The sequence below is a fragment of the Pteropus vampyrus genome, unplaced genomic scaffold (assembly GCF_000151845.1).
Source record: "Pteropus vampyrus isolate Shadow unplaced genomic scaffold, Pvam_2.0 Scaffold95, whole genome shotgun sequence".
Classification (NCBI taxonomy): Eukaryota; Metazoa; Chordata; class Mammalia; order Chiroptera; family Pteropodidae; genus Pteropus; species Pteropus vampyrus.
This window is the reverse complement of record NW_011888876.1, coordinates 5,644,462-5,670,301: the sequence shown is the minus strand read 5'-3', so window position 1 is coordinate 5,670,301 and position 25,840 is coordinate 5,644,462. Positions and strand designations below refer to the sequence as shown.

At 36.7% G+C, this 25,840-nt stretch overlaps 1 protein-coding gene across 8 annotated transcripts in view; it reads left to right on the top strand.

The window, feature by feature from the left end:
- The window catches only part of RABGAP1 (RAB GTPase activating protein 1), a 134,718-nt gene that overhangs the window by 15,792 nt on the left and 93,086 nt on the right, over window positions 1-25,840 (top strand). For 4 of the 8 annotated variants that reach the window (XM_011364320.2, XM_023533084.1, XM_011364323.2 and 1 more), the window contains 6 exons: window positions 3,415-3,556; window positions 4,255-4,454; window positions 20,843-21,077; window positions 21,927-22,131; window positions 23,974-24,148; window positions 24,712-24,869. In XM_011364320.2, coding sequence (XP_011362622.1) covers window positions 4,305-4,454; window positions 20,843-21,077; window positions 21,927-22,131; window positions 23,974-24,148; window positions 24,712-24,869 — 923 coding nt within the window. In that variant the 5' untranslated portion in view covers window positions 3,415-3,556; window positions 4,255-4,304. Of the gene's footprint in view, window positions 1-3,414; window positions 3,557-4,254; window positions 4,455-20,842; window positions 21,078-21,926; window positions 22,132-23,973; window positions 24,149-24,711; window positions 24,870-25,840 lie in introns of those variants that run through there. The other 4 variants (XM_023533087.1, XM_023533086.1, XM_011364321.2 and 1 more) reach the window with 1 other exon arrangement.

Sequence of the window (25,840 nt, the reverse complement as noted above, 5' to 3'; positions counted from 1 at the left end):
AAAGGACTGTAAGAAGAGCCTTTGGCATAGACGGTTCTTTTCCATTTCACTGTGAATTATCTGGGTCTGTAGTGTTTTAGGGGAGATTGAGAGTGAAAATGAATCTTTATTAGGCAAGATTGAGGTGCATTATTTGCTGTGGTCTTCGTAGAAGTGCATAGTTGAGCATGAAATTGTCACTTATGGCATAGAGCAGTGAATTTGGGCAAAAGTGTATGAAGAGTTGATATTATGAGACTGATTTTCAATCGGAAAATCCTTCTAGTGATCTTCTGTGTGTCAATAAAGATGAAAGTAACGAAAAGATAGAAGAAAAATAAAATCGAATTTTCGGGTTTGATGCAGGAGGCTGCTTAATTAAACACTATTACCTGGCATTTTAAGTGACTTACTAAAGGAGATAGAAGGAAACATCCCTGAACTCGGCTTGCCAGCCTGGCCCTGTTGGTAACTGGACATGTTACACGGGTCTAGGTTCATCACTTGTGTAAAAGAAGGAAACAGACAGTGCTGACCAAATACCAGGGTGTTCCTGTGTGTGTTAATCTCATTCAAAATGGAATAGAAGTCCTTACTCTGTCTACTTTACAGAATTGTTAGGATAATAAAATGTGGTAAAGAAGGTGTATGTTTCAGTTATCTGTGAACTATTATACAAAGTATTATTCCTTCAAAATATTCCTTTGCATTTATTTAGATATAAACAATTAGAATGCCGAATTAGAAAAGCTGTGTATTTTTGCCCTAAAATTGTGTTTTCTAAATTGAATTACCTAAATCAGTTGATGCTTGTTAATTCTTTTAAAATTGGAAGTTAGTTTTTGCACAAGCTTTAAGTACTTGTGCTTATAATGTTCTGTGTATTGGTAAATGAGATACATGTTTACATATATATGTATATTCCATTGTAATTTTTATAATAGTTCTATGAGGCAGATAGTACACCAGTTTCACTTATGGAAACAGGCACAGTGTGACTGACCAAGCTCACAGTATTAGTAAGTAGTAGAACCAGTATTTTGACTTGGGTTTTTTCTAACTCGTGTGTTTTACCATCATAAATATGACTTCTCTTGTTAGTCTCTAAAAGATAGTCTTACCTTTTTATTGGGTGGCTCTTGTTCTTTTCCTCTTTATTTGCCATTTTATCCTATATTTTCAAATATATGAGCACCCACTATGTACTGGGCATTGTTCTGGGTGGTAAGGATGCAGCAGTTAATGAAAGACAAAATCCCTGCCCTCGTGGATCTTAGGTTCTAGCTTACATGATACTTAAAAACAAATGATTAAAAGGTAAGTGTGTCGAAAGGTGGTAGGCGGTATGGAGAAAGGTAGGAAGAGGGATGGTAGTTCAGAATGTTTGGGGAAGAAGTTCATACTTTATTGTCCCTGAGAAATTAAAGTTACAGTCTGAAGGATGAAGATTTAGAGTAGGGGGTGTCTTGTGGTAACTGATGTAAGTAGGGATTAAAAACAACAAAATTAGACCTTACGGTCTCAGGACAGGGGTGGTGAATACTCTAGAATTTTGTATACCAAGTTCTGGGGCGCCTCTTTATTGTGGAGGCCAGGGAAGAGGTGGTCTTATCTAGAGTCCCTACGGCTCCTGGACTCCCTCTTCACTTCTGCTTGGAAGCTAGAGAAAGGGAGTCTCATTGTATAACAGCCTGTACTACTTAGTGTTTTGATAAACCTCATTCCTACTGAGTGATTCAGTTACTTTCAGGTGCCAAAACAAACAGTAAAGTATTTTATAAAGTATATTTTCCTATCACCTCCTCAAAGAAAATAGGTTGAACTTTGAGCCTGCCAGATCTTCTCAGTTCCATAGTGTAAATACAAAAGTATATTATTTTTGAGTCTAGAGTATTATAGAAAGTTCTCAGTGTCTCTGAGATTATAGCTTTAGAGGATTTTTCTCAGGCTCTCTGCTATAATACTATTAAGTCACATTTTAAAAAATGGCAAAAAGACTGATTAAGCATGAAAACCTTACCTGAAGTACAAGTTCTAAAAAAAGATAAACATTCCTTTATCCAATACTGCATGTTTTGGAAAAGAGCCCCAATTTGTGGCATTGGAAAGTCATCATTATTGAATGAAAAGAGTGTAGCCTGTGGAATCATAGATAACTGGGTTCAGTTTTGGCTTTGCCTCTAACTGGTTACTTGACGACCATTGCTTATACCATCTCTCTCAACTTCCTCCTTTGTGAAACAGAAATGTGATGATTAAATTAAGAGACACCACCAGCAAATTGTAATACAGCATAATAGGTACTATAAAAGTTGTAAAATGCCAAGGGAACAGAAGTAAGGCAAGTAATTGATTATGCTCTGGGGTAAAAATGGGCAGGCCGCTAGAAAAGGGAGGGTTAGGTCATGAATGAAGAATTGGAGTTGATGGACTGCAGAAGCAAGGAAACATTTTAGGAAGAGGATACTGTGAGTGCAGATATCTGGAGGTATTAAAGTACAGATACTCGTTGGCTTACGATGGGCTTATGTCCTGATAAACCCATCATAAATTAAAGTATAAGTTGAAAGTGCATTTAATCCACCAGACCTACTTCACATCATAGCTTAGCCCAGCCTACTTTAAATGTGCTCAGAACACATTAGTCTGCAGTTGGGCAAAGTCATCTGAGAGTCTGTTTTATAATAAAGTGTTGAGTACCTCATGTAATTTATGTATCACTTGCACCATCATAAAGTTGAAACATTGTAAGTTGAACCATCATAACTCAGGGACCGACTATATTCACCCTTAGCAAAGACATCATCACCTCTAATACATTTCTTAACTCCATTTTTAAGCCCCTCTCCCCACCTGTTCCTGTAGTTTTCTCTGCCTCCGAGATTTCTCAACTAACAGTACACTCCTTTCGGGCAAGAATCTAATTTCTCACATTTACCATATGCTATTCTTTACACACTGGACACCGTAAGTATTCATTGCATGGATGAAGTAAAACTACATGAAAAAAAGTTTTCAGAAGTACATTTTGAAGTTTCCTGAATGCCAGGCCGTGCATTTTGATTTAGCCCTATGAAATGTAGACTTGTAGAGTTGATAGCCATTAAACAAGGGAATTCATTTAAATAGAAAGCAGCGAAACGTTCAGGATTAGAGCTGTAGTTATACCAAGTTAAATGACGACCTCTTGGGGTTGCCATTTCCTTATTTGTTTAACATTATTGATGATTTAAAGTTTGCATTCAACTATAATATTTAGGGTTTCTGTGATTCCTGTTGCCAGGTGGATATCTAGATGGGAGCCTTTTGAGGAGAAATAGTGCTTGGCATATGGTGTATGCTCAATAAATATATGTCCAGTTAAAAATCCGAAGCATAAATCAGGATACTTAATTGGAGAGACTAAACTGACTCAGAACTTTTACTTCTTTGAAGGTACAAGATGAGCACAGAGCTAGCGCTGCTTTGTTAATTGATTTAAGCTCTCTGGGTATGACATTGTATTGTTTGTTCTGTTGCTGTTTTGGCAACCAGATGAGAACATTGCCAAAAGTATGCAGAACCAGATTTTTAAATGGTAAGTGAGTTTGAGTTTTATTCCAAGAGTCAATAAATAATTGAATGGCTCTTCATAAGTGACGTATTGTTATACTTCTTGCTGGGAATTTTTGGCTTGAAACTCTCTTATTGGTAATATTCATATTGAATAAGATACTGTGAGATGGGAAGATTGAGTTTTTAATGAACTTCGGATATCTTGCTATGTAAAGTATTTCCCAGCTCTAGAATTTATGACTGCCCTGCCTTGAATTTATTTCTTTTGGGTGTTAATGTGAAATTTTGTTTCTTAAAAACGCACGTTAGTATTTATCCATAATGTCAGGAGAACCTTAGTTATTGTCCTAAGTGCTTTCAGTTTCATTTATGTATACAGTTTTACAAATTAAAAAATAGAAAACAGAAGTTGAGTACTTTATAATTTTTAAAGGCCTAAAATAAAATTGCAACATATGCCGAATAGTTTCTGTAGGTAAGCAGTTCTCGAGAGAGTATGTTTTATGTATTTCTTTGAAATCTGAAATATCTCAGCCCTGACTAGCACTAAATTCTCTTACTTTCTGGAATAAAAAACCTAGAGTGTAAATGTTGAAAGTCTTGGGGAAATATTTTGGAAGTGTTTTAAAAATGTTTTTATATGTATTTTGTAAAAATTGGAGCATAATTGAATATCTGGCAGACTTTCTATATGAGTATCTTTTGGTTTTTGTTTTTCAGGCATTTTAAAAATATTTAATCATTCATGAGTTGAGTTTCATTCTTGAGTCATGGATGACAAGGCTTCTGTTGGAAAAATCAGTGTCTCCTCAGACTCGGTATCCACTCTTAATAGTGAAGATTTTGTCTTGGTTTCCAGGCAAGGAGATGAGACACCGTCTACAAATAATGGAAGTGACGATGAGAAAACAGGACTCAAGGTAAAACTCCATAACCAAAGTTTCTTTTGTTTATTAGGCTTGCTAAGCCTGCTGCGAAACTCGGCCTTAATTGGAAGATGTATGGAGTGCGAGTGAGAACATGAAAATAATATCCTTTCTTTTTTTTTAATGCTCAAGAGTTTTATTTACAATTAGTGACAAATTTATATTTGGTTAAGTTTTCAGTTTGATTGCTTCTAACCTTCTAATACCCCTAACCGTCAAAACTCGTGGCCATAGTATAAACATTTTTCATTTTAGCGTTGTTTTCACTTTCCCATTGAATGAGAAGTCACTGCTTTTTCGTTTGTTTGTTTTTGGTGTATGTAATATAAGGGCAGTGGCAGCAGTGCTGTTTATAAAAATGAGTTTTAGGATGATTGAAACAGAACTTTAAATTACTGCCTTTTGGCCACTTCTGTTTGTTTATATATATTTTCTCAGCAAACAGACAACTATTACTTCTTTTCCTATACTCTTTATTGTTCTTGTCTTTATGGATATAAATAAAAACAGTTTATCTTGTTACATCATTTAAAATAAGTAGCTCTAAAAGTATTTTGATTTCTGTTTACATCTTTTCATTCAGCAAGTGTTTATTGAGTATCAGCTGTGTGCCAAGTACTGTTCTAAATACTGAGGAAACAGTGGTGAATAAGACAGGCAAAGCCCCCTGCCTCCTGCAGCTTTTAATTTTCTTTAATTTAGAAAAGAGAATTATACAGTCATGGAGTGATCTCTCTGATTACTGTAGCACCTGTCTGGCACTTCATACAAATGTTACAATCATGTTGACTGCATACCCTATCCTATGCTCTAAATCCTCACAACTGCTTTGTAACTACTAATCTGTACTTCATGCTCCCACAGTTTTTATTTTAATGGGGGAAATGGACTCTAAGCAAATAAAAAAAAATGGATATAAGGAAATTTAGGTGCTATAAAGAAAATCGAAGGGAGATATGAGGATAAAGAGGTACTATCTTGAAATGACATGTGAGCAGAGACCTGAATGGCATGAGGAAGAAGGCCATGGAGAAACCTGAGAAAAGAGCTTTACACAGGGAACAGAAAATAACACAGACCCCAAGGAGGCTCACCCTTGTTAGGACAGAGATTAGAACACAGGGAATAAAGTAAATAAAAATTGCTAAAGGATGAGATTTAATGGTAGGTAGGGGCTGGATTATATAGAACTCGTAGAGCTTCGTAGGAATTTGGCCTTCGTCATAAATGTGGAGGGGATTTTTGGAGCGTTTCGAATGGGGGCATAATCTAGTGTATATTTGTAAAAGCTCACTGGCTGAGAGAGATGACATGTGAGGAGCTCTGTGGGCCTGCTCCCCAGCAAAACTGGGGGGACATTTTTATTTAAAAAACAATAATTTAAAATCTCTAAGGGAATTACAGCAAATGAAGAAACATTTATTCAAGGAAATTACTAAAATTTGGTAAGGGATCTGTGGTATTTGAACCAAGACCCGTTTTTTTTTCCCTCCCTTATCCCAGCTGAGCAAGATGGTAGCTCCATTCCAGATTGAGTGGCAGAAGACAGGGTTCCTGCCCTCCCAGCTCCAAGTCAGAGGGCTGCCTTCCAGGGAACAGCAGGACAACAACATTTCTTACGCTGCCTCCAGGTGCCCTTTGCAGGCCAAGCATGAAGGGTCTTCTTTTTCCTCTCAGCCCTTACAGGGTAGAGGCTCTACTTTGGGCAAGTGCCGCTGAACATCCCGGGATCCTGACTGCTTTTCCCTTTTCTCTGGTGTGACAGTGGTTTTGTACCAGTGGAGAAAAACCAGGAAGACCTGAGACTACTGTACCATCTCCCATACCCACCACATGCTTAGCTTCGGAAGATGGGGTGTAAGAGAGAAGCATGCCATTGTCTGTCCTTCCAATTTCATAGCCAAGGCTCAGAATTTGCCTGTAGTGAGAAGCAGGCCATGAAACAGCTCCTAATCTCTTCCCAAAGGAACTAACTTTATTTGCTAAGACTGCAAAGGGTACTCTCAAAAAACAGTGGAGATTGTGGTGAAAGGTAATTTAGAGGAGATCGGTAGGTCGATTGGACATCCAGGTTTCACCGTAGGATTGCTGGGAGGAAACTGCCTAGGATCAGAACAAAACTCAAACATCGACATCTGGAACTTTCCCTTCAAAGTAACCTCAGTCTGTTTGGTATAGTCTGTGGAACAGTTTACATCTGAGTGCATGGTTGAAAACTGTAGAGCAATCAGCCACTATTACTGGAGTTTAACATCTAGGTGTGGTCAGAGAAAGAGACAGAGTGCCCTGTAAAAACTTCTCTCATCCCAGGATGACTGCGGGCAAATCCACGTCTGAGCCCCCAGAGGAGCAATGTCAGAGGCTCAACACTATGGGAGTTAGGGGAATAGAATTTACTAAAATAAGCCATCCAGTCACCGAACAAATGAGGAAGCATAAAAAATACCAAGTTTAAGAGTGGAGAGATCAATACCAAGAATTGATACAATATATCATTTAAAATATCTAGTTTGCAACAAGTAAGTTTGAAACATGCAAAGAAACAAAATATAACCCATATATCATTAAAATAAGGACAGACTGCTGCTTGTGAGAGTGACACATTGGTTTTAATACGCACACTCTTCAAAGTAGCCGTTATTACTATGTTCAGTGAGCTAAAATCATGCTTAAAGTATGATAATCAAGTTAAATAGAGAATATCATTAAGGAGATAGCAGTTACCAAAAAAAAAAAAAACCAAATGGAAATTCCGAGGTGGAAAAGCACAACTTAAATGAACAATTCACTAGAGAGGATCAACAGTAAATTTCAACTGGCAAAAAGAGTTAATGGGAGGTGATGTCATCAAAATGGCAGTAACAGGCGTTTTCTACCATTCTTCTCTCAAAGAACATTGATTTAGATAATCATTTGCAGACGAGAATACTTTTGTGGAAGTCTGGGGAGTCCAGCATAGAAGTTCTAACGTACCGTTGTAGCAAATAACATCCAAGATTCGACCCTTTGAAAACGTTAAAGGAATAGGTTCACTTTACCTGTGTCACTCCTCCCCCAGGGTGGAGTGACACAGGTAAAGTGAGACTCAGCTGTGATTTCTGAGTGTGTGTGATTGAGCATCTGGCTTCCTCAGCTGTGTGAGACACTCGCTGAAAGGCCCATTTCTTTCTCATCCCGTCTGGAATACTGAATCGTGAAATGCATGACTTGGGGGCAGATAGTCTGGCTGAGAGGCTAGCAGCCAGGGCTGGGAATGGAATGTATCAAAGGGACACAGGTCCTACTAACTGCTTTGGGACTCTGTCAGGGAGCTCACCCACGAGCCACTGGGGATGCCGCCTTTAACCAACTCTCTCCCAACTGGCCATGGGTACCTCTGAGTTCCATGCACCTCACCCAGACACACCCCCACTCTATGACTGCCTCCCTGCACATGTCCTTCAGGTCAAGAATGGTATGAGCCTTCTTAGATGGCTAGTGAGCACACCCAGGAAGTCAGTCTGATTCTGGGATTGAGAGAAACCACACACTTGAGCATTCATCACCACCTTAGGTAAAGCAAATACAATCGAGAGCATCAATAACAGACTGGATCAAGCAGAAGAAATTACTGTGAAGTACAAGACATTATTTGAAATTAGTCTGAGAACACAGAAAAACATTTAAAAACAATGAAGAAAGCCTATGTGAACTATGGCATACCATTAAAATGAGGACTTTACATTATTTGAATCCTAGAATGAGAAGAGAAGAAAGGAGCAGAAAGCTCATTTAGAGATGTAATTATTAAGAACTTCACAAATTTGGGGAGAGATTTGGCTATCTGAGTTCATGAAGTTTATAGGTTCCCCCAAATTTGAACCTAAAACGATCCTCTCCAGGACACATTATAATAAAACTGTCCGAAATCAAAGACAAATTTTTTTTTAAAGCAGCAAGAGAAGAAAAAATCGCATTACAAGGGAACCCCCATACGGCTTTCAGTAGATTTCTCAGCAGAAACCTTGCAGGCCAGAAGAAAGTGAGATGATATATTCAAAGTTCTGAAAGAAAAAAAATAACAGCCAAGAATACTTCTATTTTGACAAAGTTAGCCTTCAGAAATGAAGGAGGGAGAAAGACATTCAGAAGTCAAAGATGAGGTAGTCAGGTCACCATTAGACCTTACAGGAAATGCTGAAAGTTCTTAATCTTGAAATAAAAGGATACTAATTACAGTCATACTTTAGTATGTACTAATTATATCTCCTATAGACGCTGACATAGATGATCACTGGAATACACTTGCGAGTTAACAAGTAGAAGTTTGTTTCTGTGGTCACCTGATTTAGACAAGAATACTAGAACCATTTAATTGGGAATGATTTTTTTCAACATCAAAATTTCAAGGAATAAAGGAAAAATAGATAAAATTAGACTGCATCAACATTAAAATTTTTTCTGCCTCAAAGGTTACTATCAAGAAAGTGAAAAGATAATCCACAGAATGAGGAAATATTTGCAAATCATAAAGTAATCGTATTGGGATATATAGAGCTAAACAGCATAAAAGTTTTATCAGCAGCTAAATGGGTAAATAAAATGTATACATGGAATATTATTTGGTCATAAAAAGGAATGAAGTACTGATGCATGCTGCAACATAGATGAAACTTGAAGAATTATATTAAGTGGCAGGCAGGTCACAAAAAATCACAAATTACAGTTGACCCTTGAACAACATGGATATAGGCTATGTGGGTGCACTTCTACGTGGACTTTAAAAAATAAATAACACAATTGGCCCTTCATTTCCCATCTGCAGAGTCAACCAGCCATAGTTCAAACATTATTTTTGATCCATGGTTGGGAATCCACAGATGAGAGAGCTGACTATATGCATTGTTCTACACCATTTTATATAAGGGTCTTGAGCATCCATGGATTTTGCTCTCTGTGAGGGTATCCTGGAACCAACCCCCTGCAGATACTGAGGGATGACTATAGTTAAGTTTTGGGGAAGTCCAAAGTTATATGTAGATTTCCAACTGCACAGGGGGTTGTTTGGTGACCTTAGCCCCTGCATTCAAGGGTCAACTGTATGTGGCTCTATTAATGTGAAGTATCTAGAATAGTCAAATCTTTAGAAGCAGAAGATAGATTAGTGGTTGTTCAGGGCTGTAAATATTGGGGGACTAGGGAGTTAATACCGAAGGTCGTATGGGTGTTTTTTGTTTTGTTTTGTTTTGAGGTGAAGAAAATATTTTAAAATTCTCTTTGGAGATGGTTGTATATGTCTATGAAGGTACTCAAAACCATAGAAGTTATGCTTTCAATAAGCAGTTTCTATATGAATTATATCTAGGAGCTCTGTAGAGAATTGGCAGTCAGGGGCAGGACTGGTAGCAAGAAGAAAAGATAGGGGGCTGTTTTAGTCATGAAAGGGAGAGATAATGGTGGCCTGGACCAGGGGATGAATGTACTCTGATTCAGGATATATTTTCAAGGTAGAGCTGATTGGTTGTTAGTATAGGCAAAACTAGATGTGGGATTTGAGGCAGAGAGAAGTAAACAGTGATTCCTAGATTTGGCTCTGAGCTGTTAGGTTTATGGTGGTGCCATTTACTGAGATGGGAAAGAGATCGAAAGGTTTGGGGCAGGGGATGGGTAATCAATTTAGGACTTGTTAAATTTGAGATGACTATTAGATTTCCATTTCTAGATGTCATGTAGTTGGATGTATGAGATTGATGCTTCGATTGTGACTGGCATTAACAGTACATAGTCGGTATTCAAAGCAATGGGATTAGATGAGATCACCATAGAGTGAGCGTAGATACTGAAGAGATGAATAAGAGTTGATTTTAGGGATACTTCAATATTTAGAGATTGAGATGAAGAAAGACCAGCAGAGAAGACTAAGAAGAAATAGCTAGTGAGATATAAGGAAAACTAAGACGCTGGAATTCCTTAGAAGAGAAATGAAGAAAACGTTTCAGGAAAGCTGGAGTAACCAGATGTGTTCTACTGAGAGGTTGCTTTAGATAGTGATGGAAGAATGATAAGATAGAAAAAAGCCTTGGTGATTAAGACTTTTTTTTTTTTTAAAGAGAGAGATGAGAGCATTATGTTAATTTTTAAAGTAGTGTTTGGTTTATTCTTCCTGATAAACCATTTATGGTAACTGAGAAGGACCCTCAGGACTCCTCCAGAGAACTTTTTTCTTGCTCTGTCATCCATCTTATTTATCAGAGATGGTTCTGTAGACTGGGAAATTGAGCAACATGTTCTCTAAATTTAAAATGTTTCCTCTACGTATTTCCGTATAATATCAGTATATCTATACAGTATATCGGTTTAGTGTGTGAAGAACTGGTAAGTGAAGTAGTGATCAAATTATTGTTAAATCTATGCTGTCATCAGAGGAAAGCATAATAGGATTACTGCAAATTTGTTGCTCACTTATGCTCATTCTTTTTGAAACACTGTTTTCTCAGCCACTAGTAGATTTTAAAATTGCACTGGATTTAGAAAACATTTAGAAGATATGTCACTTTTCCACCCGAAAAGTCCTAATTGAGTTGTTGAATATTCATTTGACAGCTAGTAACCTACCAAGTGCTGTTTTAGGCACTGAGGATAAGAACTCCCATTTTTGGAAATATGAGGACCTAAAAAACCTAAAAATGTCCCAGTACAAAATACTTAGGAAAGTTGGGTGAAATGTAACAAACAACCTTTCAATTGCCCAGTCATATTCATAAAAAAGTAAAGAAACTCCCTAAGAAACAAGCAAAGAGGAAGCAAAGCCAGAACAACACGTTATGAGCTGACATTGGGGCCTCAGTGGTGGAATTTGCTGTTCTTTATAACCAGTGGACTTGGATTTTACAGAGACTTGTTGGAACTGAGATTTCCTCATAAAGTGCTCTCGGGCTAGCTACATCCTAACTGAAATGATGGACTTGAAAGGATGGACAGTCACAGGAAGAGAATAAGGAAGCTTAACCTTAGCTTGAACACTGGTTTGGAGGAGAGACTCAGTGAGAATTTGTACCCATATATTTGAGCTTTGCCTTCCTGTATATTTGGGGTTTGAATTTGTACTTCTTGCAAGTTCCAGGGTTGGTAGTACTCCTGGGGGTGCCTGATAGAATCAGTTGCAGAACTCCTTTGGTGGGACGTACTTGCCACCCAGGCTGCTTGGTACTCTCACAGATAACCCTGATAAAGAATAGCACACAATCCAAAGTTTACAAACATATGCAAAGGACAGTTCATTGTGAGCAGAATCAGCAAACTCCAGCAGGATCAATTCTCACCAGAATTTAGGCATTTGGATGATTAATGGTAACCTTAAGATAGATGTGATTAAAATGCTTAAAGATTTAAAGAAAAAATTTAAAACATTAGAAAAGAACAAAACTATCTAAAAATTTAACCACTTCCTGTTTGCTGGCAGCGCTTGCGGCTGCAGTGTTCACCCCAAGATAACTAGTGGATTATAGTTCTAACCCCCAAAGTTTGCCAAAAAATATCTCACTTTTTTCGCATTGCTCTAATATAGCGATAGTCTTTGGAAAGAAATGGCATTCTATATATAGTATTCTGTTTTTAGTAGTGATATTTCCATTTACAAAATATAGTAATTCTTGATCGCTGAAAATGTCAAATCCTAGAAGACATAGCATTCCTACACGTGATGTTAAATTAATGCAGGCAGCGAGCTGCACTTTTTTTTCTAAATGTCAAATAGAGTAAAAGATGATGCAAACTAAAAGTAGAACTTCTACAAGTGAAAACTAGAGCCAGTGAAATTAAAGGTGCAGTAGAGGTGTTAAATAGAAGAATAGACATGGTTAAAGAGAGAATCAAATTCCTGCAAAATGAATCTTAGGACATTATCCAGAAGACAGCATTGAAAATGATAAAATATGAAAGAGCAGTTAAGAGACATGGAGATTTGGCTGAGAAGGACCAACATATACCTAAGTATTCCTTAAGAATAGAACGGGAGAGAAGGAATTACTTGAGACAGTAGCTGAATATTTTCCAGAAGTGATAAAAGACATAAATCCTCATCTTTAAAAAACGGTGAGTCCCAAGCAGCATGACAGTGAAACTGCACAATGTCGCCACCAGGAAGTTCTTAGACTAGAGGAGAATAGAGATGAATTAGACGTGGTTCCTGTTCTCATGATGCTTATAGCTTAGGGTAGATGACAGTTGTTAAAAATCTTGTTATAGTTGTTTCTCCCAGTCTGTGTAACAAGCTAACTCAGAACTCAGTGGTTTAAAAACAACAATTTATTATATCTCACGATTTCGTGGATTGGGGAGTTTTGCTGCTCTTGCTTAAGCTCGTATAGCCTCATTCAACTGATAACGTTGGCTGGGACTGGGCACGACGTGGATGGCTCGCTCGCTCTTCATGTGGTCTTTGGTCTTAGGCTTCTTCACGGCATGGTGGTCTTTGGGCAGATATGGAAGCTGTAAAGTTTTTTTTTTTTTTTTTTTTTTTTTTTAAGGCCAAGGCTTAGAAATTACATGGTGTCACTTCTGCCACCTTCTTTGGTCAGAGCAGGCTAGCCCAGAATCATTCATGTAGGGAGATAGACTGCCTCGTGATAGGGGAACGGTGAATTCAGAACATGTGTTTTCACTACCCGACTCCTCTGGGACAGGAATCTTGCACCTTTATCTATTAGTCAGAGACACTCTACAAATGTTGGTTGGGGTGCTTTATGAGGTGATACTTCTTAGGAGGAAAGTTCAGTTAGAGAATTTTTTAAACTTTTTAATCTTCATTGTTTTCTTCTTGAAAAATCCGTCTGACATTATTTTAGTTGGAAAAAAGTTGCCACGTTTTGTTAAAATAGCAGATACAGAAGTCACTCCATCTTACTTAGTATTGCCTAAACTAATCTCGCCTCCGTTTCTGGTTATTATTTGTTTTGCAACCGAATGATCTTGTCTTCTATAATGCAGCTGTTTTATTCAGCAAGCTGAGTTCCTGAACCGTAAACACATAGATTAAGTGGATCAGGGTGGCGGCAGGGGAGACACATAAGTATGTCATCATGACAAAATTCATCAAGTTCTAGAATATAGATCTAAGAATTACAGGATAACATAATTGCTTCCTTAAAGAAGAAGAGAAAGGTTTCACAGAATAGGTAGCAGTTCAGCAAATCCTTAAAGAATGACTAATAATTTCCCAAAGGAGTTAGTTTGTGACATGTGGAAAGATGCAGGGGCTCGAAAGGGCCTGGAGTCAGGACCACTGCATGCAGCAGACCTGCAAGTGCCTCCTTTTCTTTTTCTCTCAAGATGTAAATAGCCTAAAAGAATGTGTGCTTAATATAGAAAATTCAGACAATTTAGAAAAATAAGTAAAACCCAGTCTTAATTCCTTTATTTAGTGAAACAATCGTAAATATTTTGGGTCTTTTCTTTAGTTGACTTTTTAGTATAACTTCCCAAGGTTCTGTTACTCCCCCTTTTTTACTTTAAGTTAATGTTAATAATTCTTAATGGTAATTTTAGGTGTTTTCTCTGGTCCTGCATACAGTAAGATCAAAAGAGGTGGATAATCAGAACAGCTGCAGTTTATAAATGAGGCACAAAGAAATTTGAGAATTTATTAAAGATCCCAGAAGGAGTAAGTAACGTGTGAGTGGCTTTGAGATTGGTAACTATACCTTCCATTATCCAAACTGGACTTCTCATTCTTTTGTGCCTCGCTTTTGATAAAACTGAGGCTTATCTACTTGTTTCAAAATAGCTCTGCTTTAACACCGAAACTGAGCAACATTACTCAATTTGAATCATCTTCATTTATATTTTATCTGCAACATGATACAAGTAGTGGGAAGTGTAGATCATCAGCAATTTGTCTTTAAATTTTTAATCACCTATGGACTTCTCAAGCACACACTGCCATTTCCTTTCTTGAAGACATAAAACCTCCACTGGAAAAGGGTCTCGTACTGCCTAGTGTATAACTGGCAGATCAAGCGGGGGCCTAGTTGGTATCGTTGCCATGAAGGGAAATGGGCTATAAAGTTAGAAGCAGAAAATTAAACCAGGAAATGACTCTGGATGTTGCCTTTGGAACATTTTGTCCTTTGGTTCCATAAATGCAGCCAGTTTTGCTTTCAAGGAAACGGACTTGTAGCCAGTTCTACTGTAAAAGTTATTACCTTTATTTCATGTATTTAGAAAGGACAGATGTTTTTCCAGTAATGCTTCTTTTTACATGAGTAGTAGTAGTTTTTTTCTGGACTATGGAAAGTAGAAAAACTACTTTTTAAAAAAGTTACTTGCTTTTTTGAACCTCAACTCCAGTAGATAGATCAGAGTTAATTTGCAGATAAATAAGAAAGCTGAAACGGGTAGGAAGATATTAATTGGATGCTTACGATATGCTTACTTATTGGCAGATACTGTGATATAAGAAATGAGAATAATCTCTGTAAAAATAACAGTGTCTGAAATATAAATAATAAGTGCCTAGTAATCATATTGTGGTATCATTGAACCCTCATGGCAGTCCTCTGAGCTAGATGTGAACATCCTCATTTTAGCGATGAGACAGTTGGACCTCCCAGAGGTTAATTTGTCCACAACCAAGATTTAATGTCAGAGTCATGCCCCAAACTCAGGTCTGTCTTACTGTAGGGCCTGAGTAAGGCTACGAAGGACACTTGCATAGGCTACATTTTGTACAACCTCAGGAGGGTGCCGTTCACATAGGCCATGATGTAATGGTGCCCCCTGGAGTTGTGCCAAAGCTAGTGCTTGTCCCCAATTTTTTTTTTTTTACCATCACCCTGCTTTGTAAGAGAACTATGGATACCTCATTCACCATGCAATCTCTGTCCTTGTAAACATTTATGTCTGCTTAAAGAAACTGCTCAGTTGGCTACTTTGTACTTGTTTTTTGCCTTAACTCAGGACTGTTTCCTAAAGAACTCTCCCTTCTTCTTAATATAGATTACATGAAGACGAACAGAAATCTAAATATGACCCCTATATGTGTTATTCATTCATATTTGCTTTCTTTTTTAATTTTTATATTTGTGCAAAATTAAGTTAGATGTCTTTGTTGGACTTCAAAATAAAGTTTATTGTTTACGGACTGCAGCGTGCTATTTGGCGTCCTGTATTTTTTATTTTAAATGTTAAACCTTAGTGATACTCTCAGAATAATAGGAAGTGATGATATTCGGTTTTGTTTTTTTAAGCAGTTAACAAAGCTAAAATAAATTGTTCAGATTTTATTTTCTGTAACTAACCGAAAATCTGTAGATATCCAATATCCAAATTGATAAAATAATGCCTCTATTTGCATTTATAAACTTCACTTCAGTAAATGTGTACTTCAGATGTACTCTGTACCAGTTACTACTCAGAGCTTTGGGAATATAAAGAATTTGAGAAATAGTCTTTGCTATCTAATAATGCCCAGTATGGCTCAAGGGAATCACTAAACAAATATTCTCTAAAACAGGTAGCAATGCTAGAATAAGATATGTATGCTAATATTATGGGTAGCACTCCCTAAGGCGGGAGTGATTGATTACACCCGGGATAGTGGGGTTAAAATCTTTTAGCGGAGGTAACAGAATTTAAACTTGGCCTTCAAACAAAGAAGAGGAAGGCTTTTCAGGAAAGACAAGAGTCTCTGTAGAGGCTAGAGGCTTGAAGTGTATGAAGTGTCCTGGGAAGGTTGAACAGTTCAATGTGACTGATAAGAGATGGCACGGCAGATGGGGGAGAGCTGTGCGAAACTCACAGAATATATGAATTTGGGCTTTATCTTATGGGCATTGAGGAAACATGGAAGGGTTTAAAAAAAATAAGGCAGGGCTTGGTCAGAACTAGAATTTGCAATTATAATTCAAATGGCAATATGAAAGGTGGGTCACAGTGGAGAGGAAGGAGGCATAGAAACTACTGCTTTGCAGAAGACTTACGTAAAATGAAGGGCTGGCCTATGGTTTAGCTATGCAGAGAGAAAAGAAGGACATACTCAATTGGACAAGGATCGGTAGGATTTGTGAGTAGTTTTGTAATGACAAGGATAATCATGATCCTTTGGCTACTGAAGGGTTAGTAGCACAATTCAGTGATTTTAAAAAAAAAGATACAGGAGGATGATCAGTGAGTTTTGACACAGTAACTTTGCAGTACCTAACTGAAAGTGTCCAGAAGACAGTTGAGGAAGGGGTTGTAGATACAGATGAGTGATTATTTGTTTATCATTGAGAGTAGGTGAGATGGCATAGGAGAGTCTGTAAAATGAAGTTATTGCCAAAAACAGAATCCTGGACGAACACCTTTTGAGGGGCAGATAGAGAAAAGGAACAGAAAAGGAATGGCATCTTTTGTAAAAAACCACATTTTTAAAAAGACTCTGTAGAGCGGTTTTAGATTCACAGCGAGCTTGAGAGGTAGGTGCAGAGATTTCCTATGTAATCCCTGCCCCGCACATGCACAGCCTCCTCCACTATCTATTTACTCTTTCTATTTTAAGTCTGTTTTATTGAGGTAAAATTTATACACAATAAAATGTAACCCTGTTAGGTGTATAGTTCTGTGAGCTTTAGTGAATATAAACTCATGTAACCACCACCACCACAATCAAGAGTATTTTCATGACTCCAAAAAATCACTTTGTGCCTTTTCTTAGTCAATCCTTTCTCCCTCCTTCCCAGCCCTTGGCAACTAATCGTCTGATTTCTCCCCCTGTAGTTCTGTCTTTTCCAGAATGCCATATAAATGGAATCATACAGTATATAGCCTTTCGTGTCTGGCTCCTTATAATAATGCTTTTGAGATTCATCTTTGTTACTGCATGTATTAGTAATTCATTCCTTTTTATTGCTGAGTTGTATTCCATTGAATAAATATATGGCTGTTTGTTTATTCATTCACCAGTCAATGAATATTTATATTCAGTTTTTGGTGATTATGAATAATGCTGCTGTAAACATTTGCAGACAGGTCTTTGTGTAGACATATGTTTTTATTTTGGGGGGTAAATACCTTGGAGTGAGTCATATGGTAAATGTATATTTAACTTCATAAAACTTACAAAAAACTGTTCAAGTTACTATACTATTTCGCATTCCCACTAGCAATATATGATGATTTTTCAGTTGCTGCAATCCTTGCCAGCCCTTGGTATTACCAGCGTTGTTCGTTTTTAATTTCAGCCATTCTTATAGATGTATAGAGGCATACTATTGTGGTTTCAGTTTCTCTCTGGCTCATGATAACTGAGTTTGTTCCGTGTAGTTAGTTGCCATACGCATAACCTCTTTGGTGAAATGCCCCTCCCCCCTTTAAAAATTGGGTTGCTTGTTTTCTTATTATTGAGTTATGAGAGTTCTCTATATATTATGTGTATAAATCCTTCATCAGATATATGATTTGCAAATATTCTCTCCAAGTCTCTGGCTTGTCTTCATTCTCTTAACAATGTCTTTTAAGCAGAAGTTTGTAGTTTTGATAAAGTCCATTTTATCAGATTTTTTCTTTTATGCATAACTTTTTGTGTCCTGAGAAACCTTTGTGTCCCAAGATCACAAAGATTTTTCTCCTGTTTTATTACGTAAGTTTTATAGTTTTAGGATTTACATTTAGATTTGTGATCCATTTTGTGTTAATTTTTGTATATTATGCGAAGTATTGGTTGAAATTCATGGTTTTGCATATGTAGAGATGTCAAGTTAATTGTTTCAGCACCATTCATTTTCTTATCTTTCTCCTTTGAATCACTTTCCCAACTGTGTTGAAACCAGTTGGCCTTATATGTGTGGGTCTATTTCTGGAGTGTTTTGTTACTCTGATCTGTGTGTCTGTCCTTTCACTAATACAACAGTGCCTTGATTGCTTTACCTGCAGTTACATTTATTTTTGAGATGATAGTGGCATCTGTTAGGAATGCTGTTGGCAGTAAGGAACAGAAAGCCCTACTAATCGTGGGTATGTTTTTGTGTTACAACAAGAAGTCTAGCGATAAGCAGTTGCTGGTTTGTTCAAGCTGTTCGCCTGTACCCGAGGCCAACAAACTGCAGCCTGCGGGCTAAATCTGGTTTACCACTGTTTCATTAGTCACCTGCAGAGTTCCTTGAAAATGCATATGCCTAGGCTCTACCTCTGAGATTGATTTAGTTGTCAGGGTGGGAGGTGAAGGGACAGAGGGAAGAACAGGTGTTTGAGTTTTAACATGGCTCCTGCTAACACTGGTAACCGTCTTGTGTGATCATGGTTCAGAACCAGTAATCCAAGGTTGATTCTTAGAGCCTGGTCTCCAGACCAGCAGCATCACCATCTCTTGGTACCTTTTTTAAAAATGCAATTATCAGGCCCACCCCGGACTTTGATTTGGAATTTGGTTAGAGCCCAGTAGTTTGTGTTTCAGCAAATTCTCTAGGTGATTCTGATGCCAGTGTCTGAAACCTTGGAAGGCATTGCTGAATGTTTCCCACATTGGCCTAGGCAAGGTTGTCTTTTTAAAAATAAAAACCAAATAACTTGATTTAAGTATGTATATTATAATGTTACAGACAGTAATTTTGAAATTGCATTGAAGGTTCACAAATGATCTAACGTGGTAATTGTTGAGTACTGTATTGGACCGAAATATCCAAGGTATATATGTTCAGTTGCTATTTTTAAGCAGCTTTAAAAATAAACATTTTTGTGTGTGTACATGTCTTTTTCCTAGCCTTTAAGGAAGAGTTAAGGACATAGAAGGCAGTTCTTGTATTTATAGACTTGATAAACAAGGGAAGAATACAAGATAAACATGTATAAACACGAAAGACAAACACAGAAACGTGTTTTTTTCTCAGGGTTAGGTATATTTTCGTGATTGGTGAATATGTTACAGTGTTGGCAGCCAATCCAACAGAAAACTTGAGTTTACTTATAATATGCCCTATATAGCAAAGAACAAAACAGTACTTCATGGCATGTAAAATATGTCCTCTCCAATTTAGTTTGCTCTTTTAACGATAGCCTTCCCAGTTACAATTACTGATTGCTTAAACATGGAGTCTAATAATCTTTTCTCCATCTATTTTCAGGAGGCTGTGATATCTTGCATAATTCCTCTTTCCCCTTGGAAAACAGTGTAGGTTCAGTTAGGCTCTCTTTCGTTTACTCCAGGTGATACAGCATTTCATCTCTAGTTCTGAAAGAATAAGGTTAATTGGAACTAAGCTCTAGTTTTTAAAAATTTTTTGAAACAACTTCTGAAAAAAGGAATTCGATTGCACTTGCGGATGTGTAGGATCAGTCATAGAGAATTACTTGACTTGCTTATAGTCCCATTAGCAGTAACTGTAAACCATAAAATGAAGTTCACAGAAACGTGTCATTGAAGCCAAGAGGCTGAGCATGTATCTGGCCTTTATTTCCAAGGCTAGAGTGGCTGACGTGTTAGAATTTCCTTGGGAAAATGTCAGCAAAAAAGTCTTAAAACTTTCTCACTCAAAGGGACTTGCAGTCTGTAGAGTTATAAAAGATGTTTGAACGGCATTCCTCGGTAGCCCAGAGGTACCCGTTATTGGAATTTTGCTTCCTGGCTTCTGTGTTGACTCTGCTGGGAAGAACTCATTGTTTTCAACAATCTCATAGCCCCACCCATTTTAACTTTTTGTCAGGTTTTAGTTTTTAGAAAGCCTCCACTTGTGGTTTTCCTTAGCATTGGGCACTCTCCACTTGATTTTGCACTGTTTGCTTCCTTGTTGAGCAACTAATAATAAACCATCATGACTCCAGAAAAATACTTGACATTATTGAAATGGAGTGCATCCGTTCCTCAGGAAGATTTCATATACGCATCTCTCCAACTTTATTCAAATGTCTCAGAACTTTAAGAACCTGTTCATATTAGAGAAGTCTTCTTCAGAAATATAAGAGACTTACTCATAGCAGGAGTGGTAAAGTGCGTGTGATAAGTTTTTACCTAATAAGTATGTTTCTGTTGATAACTTCTGAAAGCAAACACATTTTTCCTTTTTCCTAAAGATAAGACAAGTTGCTAAAGATACTACTGTTAACATTATTTCTCACCAGACAGTAAAATTACAAATATTTTAATTGTTGTTAATTTAAGACACTATAGAAAACTTAATAACATTGACAGACTGTCACATACATTTCTGGATATTATTCTCAAATTCACGATACACTTTTTCATGAAACGCTGAATTAAGAGAGCAGCTGCAGTTCTTATTGCCCATCTTGATTTATTCTGTTTTTTAAAAACAAAAGATTTCTTTGTATCCCAAGAAATGCTGATGATTTTCTCTAGACTGCAGACCCATTTTAATCAGTACTGGCCTCTCATTCTCACTTTGCTGATTGCATGTATTCGTGACCCTTAGATTATAGGGAATGGAAGTGAGCAGCAGCTGCAAAAAGAGCTGGCAGATGTGCTGATGGATCCTCCTATGGACGACCAGCCAGGGGACAAGGAGCTTGTGGAAAGGTCGCAACTGGATGGAGAAGGAGATGGGCCTCTTTCTAATCAGCTCTCAGCTTCATCCACCATTAACCCCGTGCCATTAGTAGGGCTCCAAAAACCAGAGATGAGCCTGCCGGTGAAACCTGGACAAGGAGGTTAGGATTGCTGCATTGCTTGCGTAACCGAAGGTTATTGTTTTTAATATTTGAGTGTCTACCCTGTTCTAGGTTTGATTCAGAGCAAGCAAAAACCAGTGCCTGTGTTCTCTAGAATCTCCAGATTCTAGACTTAGGGGCATGTAAGAGGGGTAAATCTGTGTACCATTCTGATGGCCCTTTAATGTATATCATTTATACCAAAGAAAGAGAAACAGTAGTTAAATGACATTGAGGGAATCATTTTTCCAAGAAAGAAGGAATTTGAGTTCAATGTTGGATAAATGGAGGAATAATGCTTGGTGAAGAGATGTTTGCTCTATGCCTATATTACAGCTCTGTGGGGATAGTTGCCATGTGAAAAAGAGCCGAAAGGCATAGCAGGGAAGGAGGAGAAGGGCAATTATAAAGGCTCATTGGGAAAAGTAGGGTGTTAAAACTGTAGATGTTTATTGGGAAAGGGAAAGCAAGGGGATTGAGAGAATATAATAAAGTGTCTGAGATGATGAATGAGAGAAATAATTACAACAGCACAGATCAGAAAGGAGATAGGATTGATTTTTCAGAGCGATGAAATACTAAAGGTTTTTAAAAATTCAAAACAAATAAGCGGAAGGGTATATCAAATCTGAATCTCAGGTCACCTTTTAGATTTGAGATTGGTGCTATGTGAGTTTTCTGGCTTTAATGGGCATTTCTTCTGTGGCAGTGGCATATTATTTCATGCCATTAAGTATCTGAAATACTTAATTTTAGAACCTAAATATACCTTGTAGATTTTTACTTGGTTTTCATGTCAGCAAAATGGCAAATAAAATTAAATAACCATCTCCTTATCATTTCTTTCAGATTCTGAAGGGTCAAGTCCTTTCACACCAGTGGCTGATGAGGACAGTGTAGTTTTCAGCAAACTAACTTATTTAGGCTGTGCCTCAGTCAATGCTCCCCGGAGTGAAGTGGAAGCCTTAAGGATGATGTCCATCTTAAGAAGCCAGTGTCAGATATCCCTAGATGTCACTCTGTCAGTGCCGAATGTCTCCGAAGGAACCGTGAGGTAAGACCAGCTTCTTGAAATATTGGTAATATTTGATCAGATTTCTGACCTATCATTTTAGAAAGAAACAGTAGTGAACAAAATACATAATTATCTTATTCCTGTAATGTTTAATCTTTTGGCACTCATCATATCTTCCAAGGATTGTGACCCTTATGAAAAATAGTCACTCATTTCAACAGTTTTTATACTCTTCTCTACCTCAGTTGTGTTTAGCACATTAGGAATTTAAATGTTTGGGGGATAATTGAAATATGTTGACATGAGAGTCTGCCTGATAAGTTATATTTCACGTGTTCCCTTAATACAAATACTAGCTTGACACATTTGTTCAAAATGGAGTTTCATGCTGATTTTAGAACTTGTAAAAACCATTTGATAAATATTAACTCTTCCTATGCAGTCTCTTAATTTTTAAGATGAGGAAACTGAGGCCTAGAACAGTCTCTAAAAATGGCTGTTGTTTATAATAACTAGAACAATGTCAACAATTAACGGTAGCCAATAAGATGTTTTTATTAACTAGCTAAATACAGAATTCTAAATAATCAGATGAACACAGCTAAAATATCTTTTTTTCCTATTACAAAAAGTACATGTTTATTTCAGAAAAAAATCAGAGAACATAAACAGAAATTTAGAAAAACACTCTTTAATTGTGCTCTCTGATAAATACAGTTAATATTTTGGTTTAATAAAACACTCTGGGTATTTGTATGTGTTCGTGTATGTGTATATACCTACATATATGTGCATATATAATTATACAACTCTTAGAATCAACATTTTTGATAACAGTGAAATTATGCACACCATCTTGTAAAATCCTTTCTTCACTTAGTTTTATTTTGTGAATTTATTTCCATATCAATAAACCTGATCAAAAGTTTTAGTTTATGGTGGCACATGATGCATTATTGAGAAAGAACCAATCTCTTGTTAGACATTTTCATTGTTTTTTTTTTTTAATGAGAAAAGTACTACTAATAATAGCTAATATTAAGCTTTTATGGTATGGGCACATAAGTGCTTTATCTATATTTTTCTTATAAATACGTATTTTTGAGCAAAATTTTGTATTTTTTTTTTAATTTCCTTGGTCGTACACTTAAAAATTCCTAGAAGTAGACTTATTGGGTCAAAGGTTTGCCCACTTTTATTGCTTGTGATACATTGCCAAACAGCCTTCTAGAAATATAGATCCAGTTTATACTTTTATCAGTGGTATATGAGAATGTATGTTTGTCTACCCTTAGAGGCATTTTGGATTTTAATGGTGGTAGAGTTGTAGCTGTATGTGGATAGACGTAAGTTAATTATATTTAATATTCCAGTTGTCTGCAAATGTCATTCTTCTCTTCGAGTAAAGAACTTTTTTATAAATCCTAATTTTCACTGTATTTATTAATGTGAAATTTTTAAAAATAATTTTATTTTTCAGTTGTAGTTTTTGTTTTTTCATGTAATAAAGCAGATTAGGTCATTTTTAGGCGATAACGAACTAATGACTTATTTGGTAGTATAATTTACCTATTGATCTAGTCTTTATTTAGTTACAGACTATATAAGAACCGTATGTGCTTACCAATATTACTTATGCCTTCCTGATTGCCTCCCTAAAACATGGAATTATGTAGTTTTTAATTCCGTGGTATTATTATAATCAGTAACTTCAGGAATCAACGTATGGCTTAATTATCAACACTTAAGATTACTGTGATTAGCGTACCAGAAAAGATTTATATGAACTTCTTGATAGAAAGATGAGTCTCGAATCATAATACAGATATAGTGAAAATAGTCTATAATCCCTTTAATCTCTTGATATCTTTTTTTGGACAGACTCTTAGATCCTCAGACAAATACTGAAATAGCAAACTACCCTATTTACAAGATCCTCTTCTGTGTCAGAGGGCACGACGGAACTCCTGAGAGTGACTGTTTTGCCTTCACTGAAAGTCATTACAATGCAGAGCTCTTCAGGATACATGTCTTCCGGTGTGAAATACAAGAAGCTGTAAGTCCTTGAGAGAATACTGTCTGCAAATGAAAGTTAACCTGTCCCCTCACCGTGTTGAAATGATTACAGTATTTATTATAGTCACTTAGAAGCCAAATGAAACTCTCTGCTGGTATTTTATTTATTCCATCCTGATGGGCTGTAATACAAATAAACTAAAAGTTGGGCTAACCAAAACCTCATTGCTAAGAGTATCAGTTGATTGGCTGCTTCTTAATGAGGTTAGATAGGGATCTTGGTCTCAGCAATGACACATTTGCAAACTGTTCTTTAGAGCTAAACTTTTGGAATTATTTGTATTGTAATAAATATATTCAGATAGTCTCTAACAATTTTGGAAATCATTTCTCAGTTAGATTAATACTGTACACTACCATTTCTTTTTTAAAACCCCTTTAGTGTTGCTTGCTTTATTGGCCTAACAAATTAGATAATTTACCAAAAGAATCAATGAGAGAAAAAAGGATTGCTCTCCCCGACAAAGGAGGTAACCTGCAGATGTAATAAAAGTATTTTATTTCTTGTGATAAAAGCCCATCTCCTAACATGTCTGGTTGTAGGTAAGCCGGATACTTTACAGCTTTGCCACTGCCTTCCGCCGTTCCGCCAAGCAGACCCCACTTTCAGCTACAGCTGCACCCCAGACTCCTGACAGTGACATCTTTACCTTCTCTGTGTCTTTAGAAATAAAAGAAGATGATGGTAAAGGTTATTTTAGGTAAGGCATCTTATTTCATTCATTTTTTTTTTTTTTTTGAGATTGTATTAACATGCTATATTTGTGGTTCAAGGGAAACTCTAGGTCAGATTATATAACTTTCATACTACAAAATGATTGCTTTTATAGTCAGAGGTTTTTTTTTTAAATGTAAGTAATAAAGGAAAACAAATAGGCAAATGTGCAGAGGCCACATCTGAGGAATTAAAACAATTCATGAGGGAAAATGTCACGTTATTATGTTCTTTTAGGCAGACTCAAATATGACAGAAACTAAGTCAATTGGATTTGTTTTGCCAGGGGTTTTGTTTTGTTTTGGGCTGGTTGGTTGATTTGTTTTAATAATCTAAATATCTTAAGGCTACTGAAGTCAGGTTTACCACTGAAATTTATCTCAACACATTGGAAGGGGAGAAATGAGGTCTGTGAATTCTAACCTTGCATATCAGACGAAAAATAAATGGTTTGGGTTTTTACATAAAATGATACGTTTTTGAGTTGTGAAAAGAACCCTGGAATAGAAATAAAAACTTAGGTTTAGTTTAATTATTGCTGCTATTGACAGTGTGAACTTTTCCAAGATTCTTTACATTTCCTGATAGTATCCTTACTTATAAAATGAGGTGGCTAGACTCTAAGAGCCTTTCTAACTTTCAGATAAACTATTATGGTAGCGAGGTACTTGGATTTTTTTTTTTTCTCTCCATAGCCCATATCACAAAATGGATGCTCTTTTGGATTATAAATGATAGTTGCATATAGAGTCTCTTTTCTATATGACTGCTTCATAAAATGAGTAAAGTAAAATTACATCAGAATATTAATGATGTCTAATATTTTGCTTTTAAATTAAAAGGCACAGCGACTGGTTCACTTGGAATACTGGTAACTCTTGGTCTCTCTTCAAAGACTCTGGGATTGTCATGCCATCTGGTGGCTAGTTTAGTGTACAATGCAGCTTCAGCTCTGAT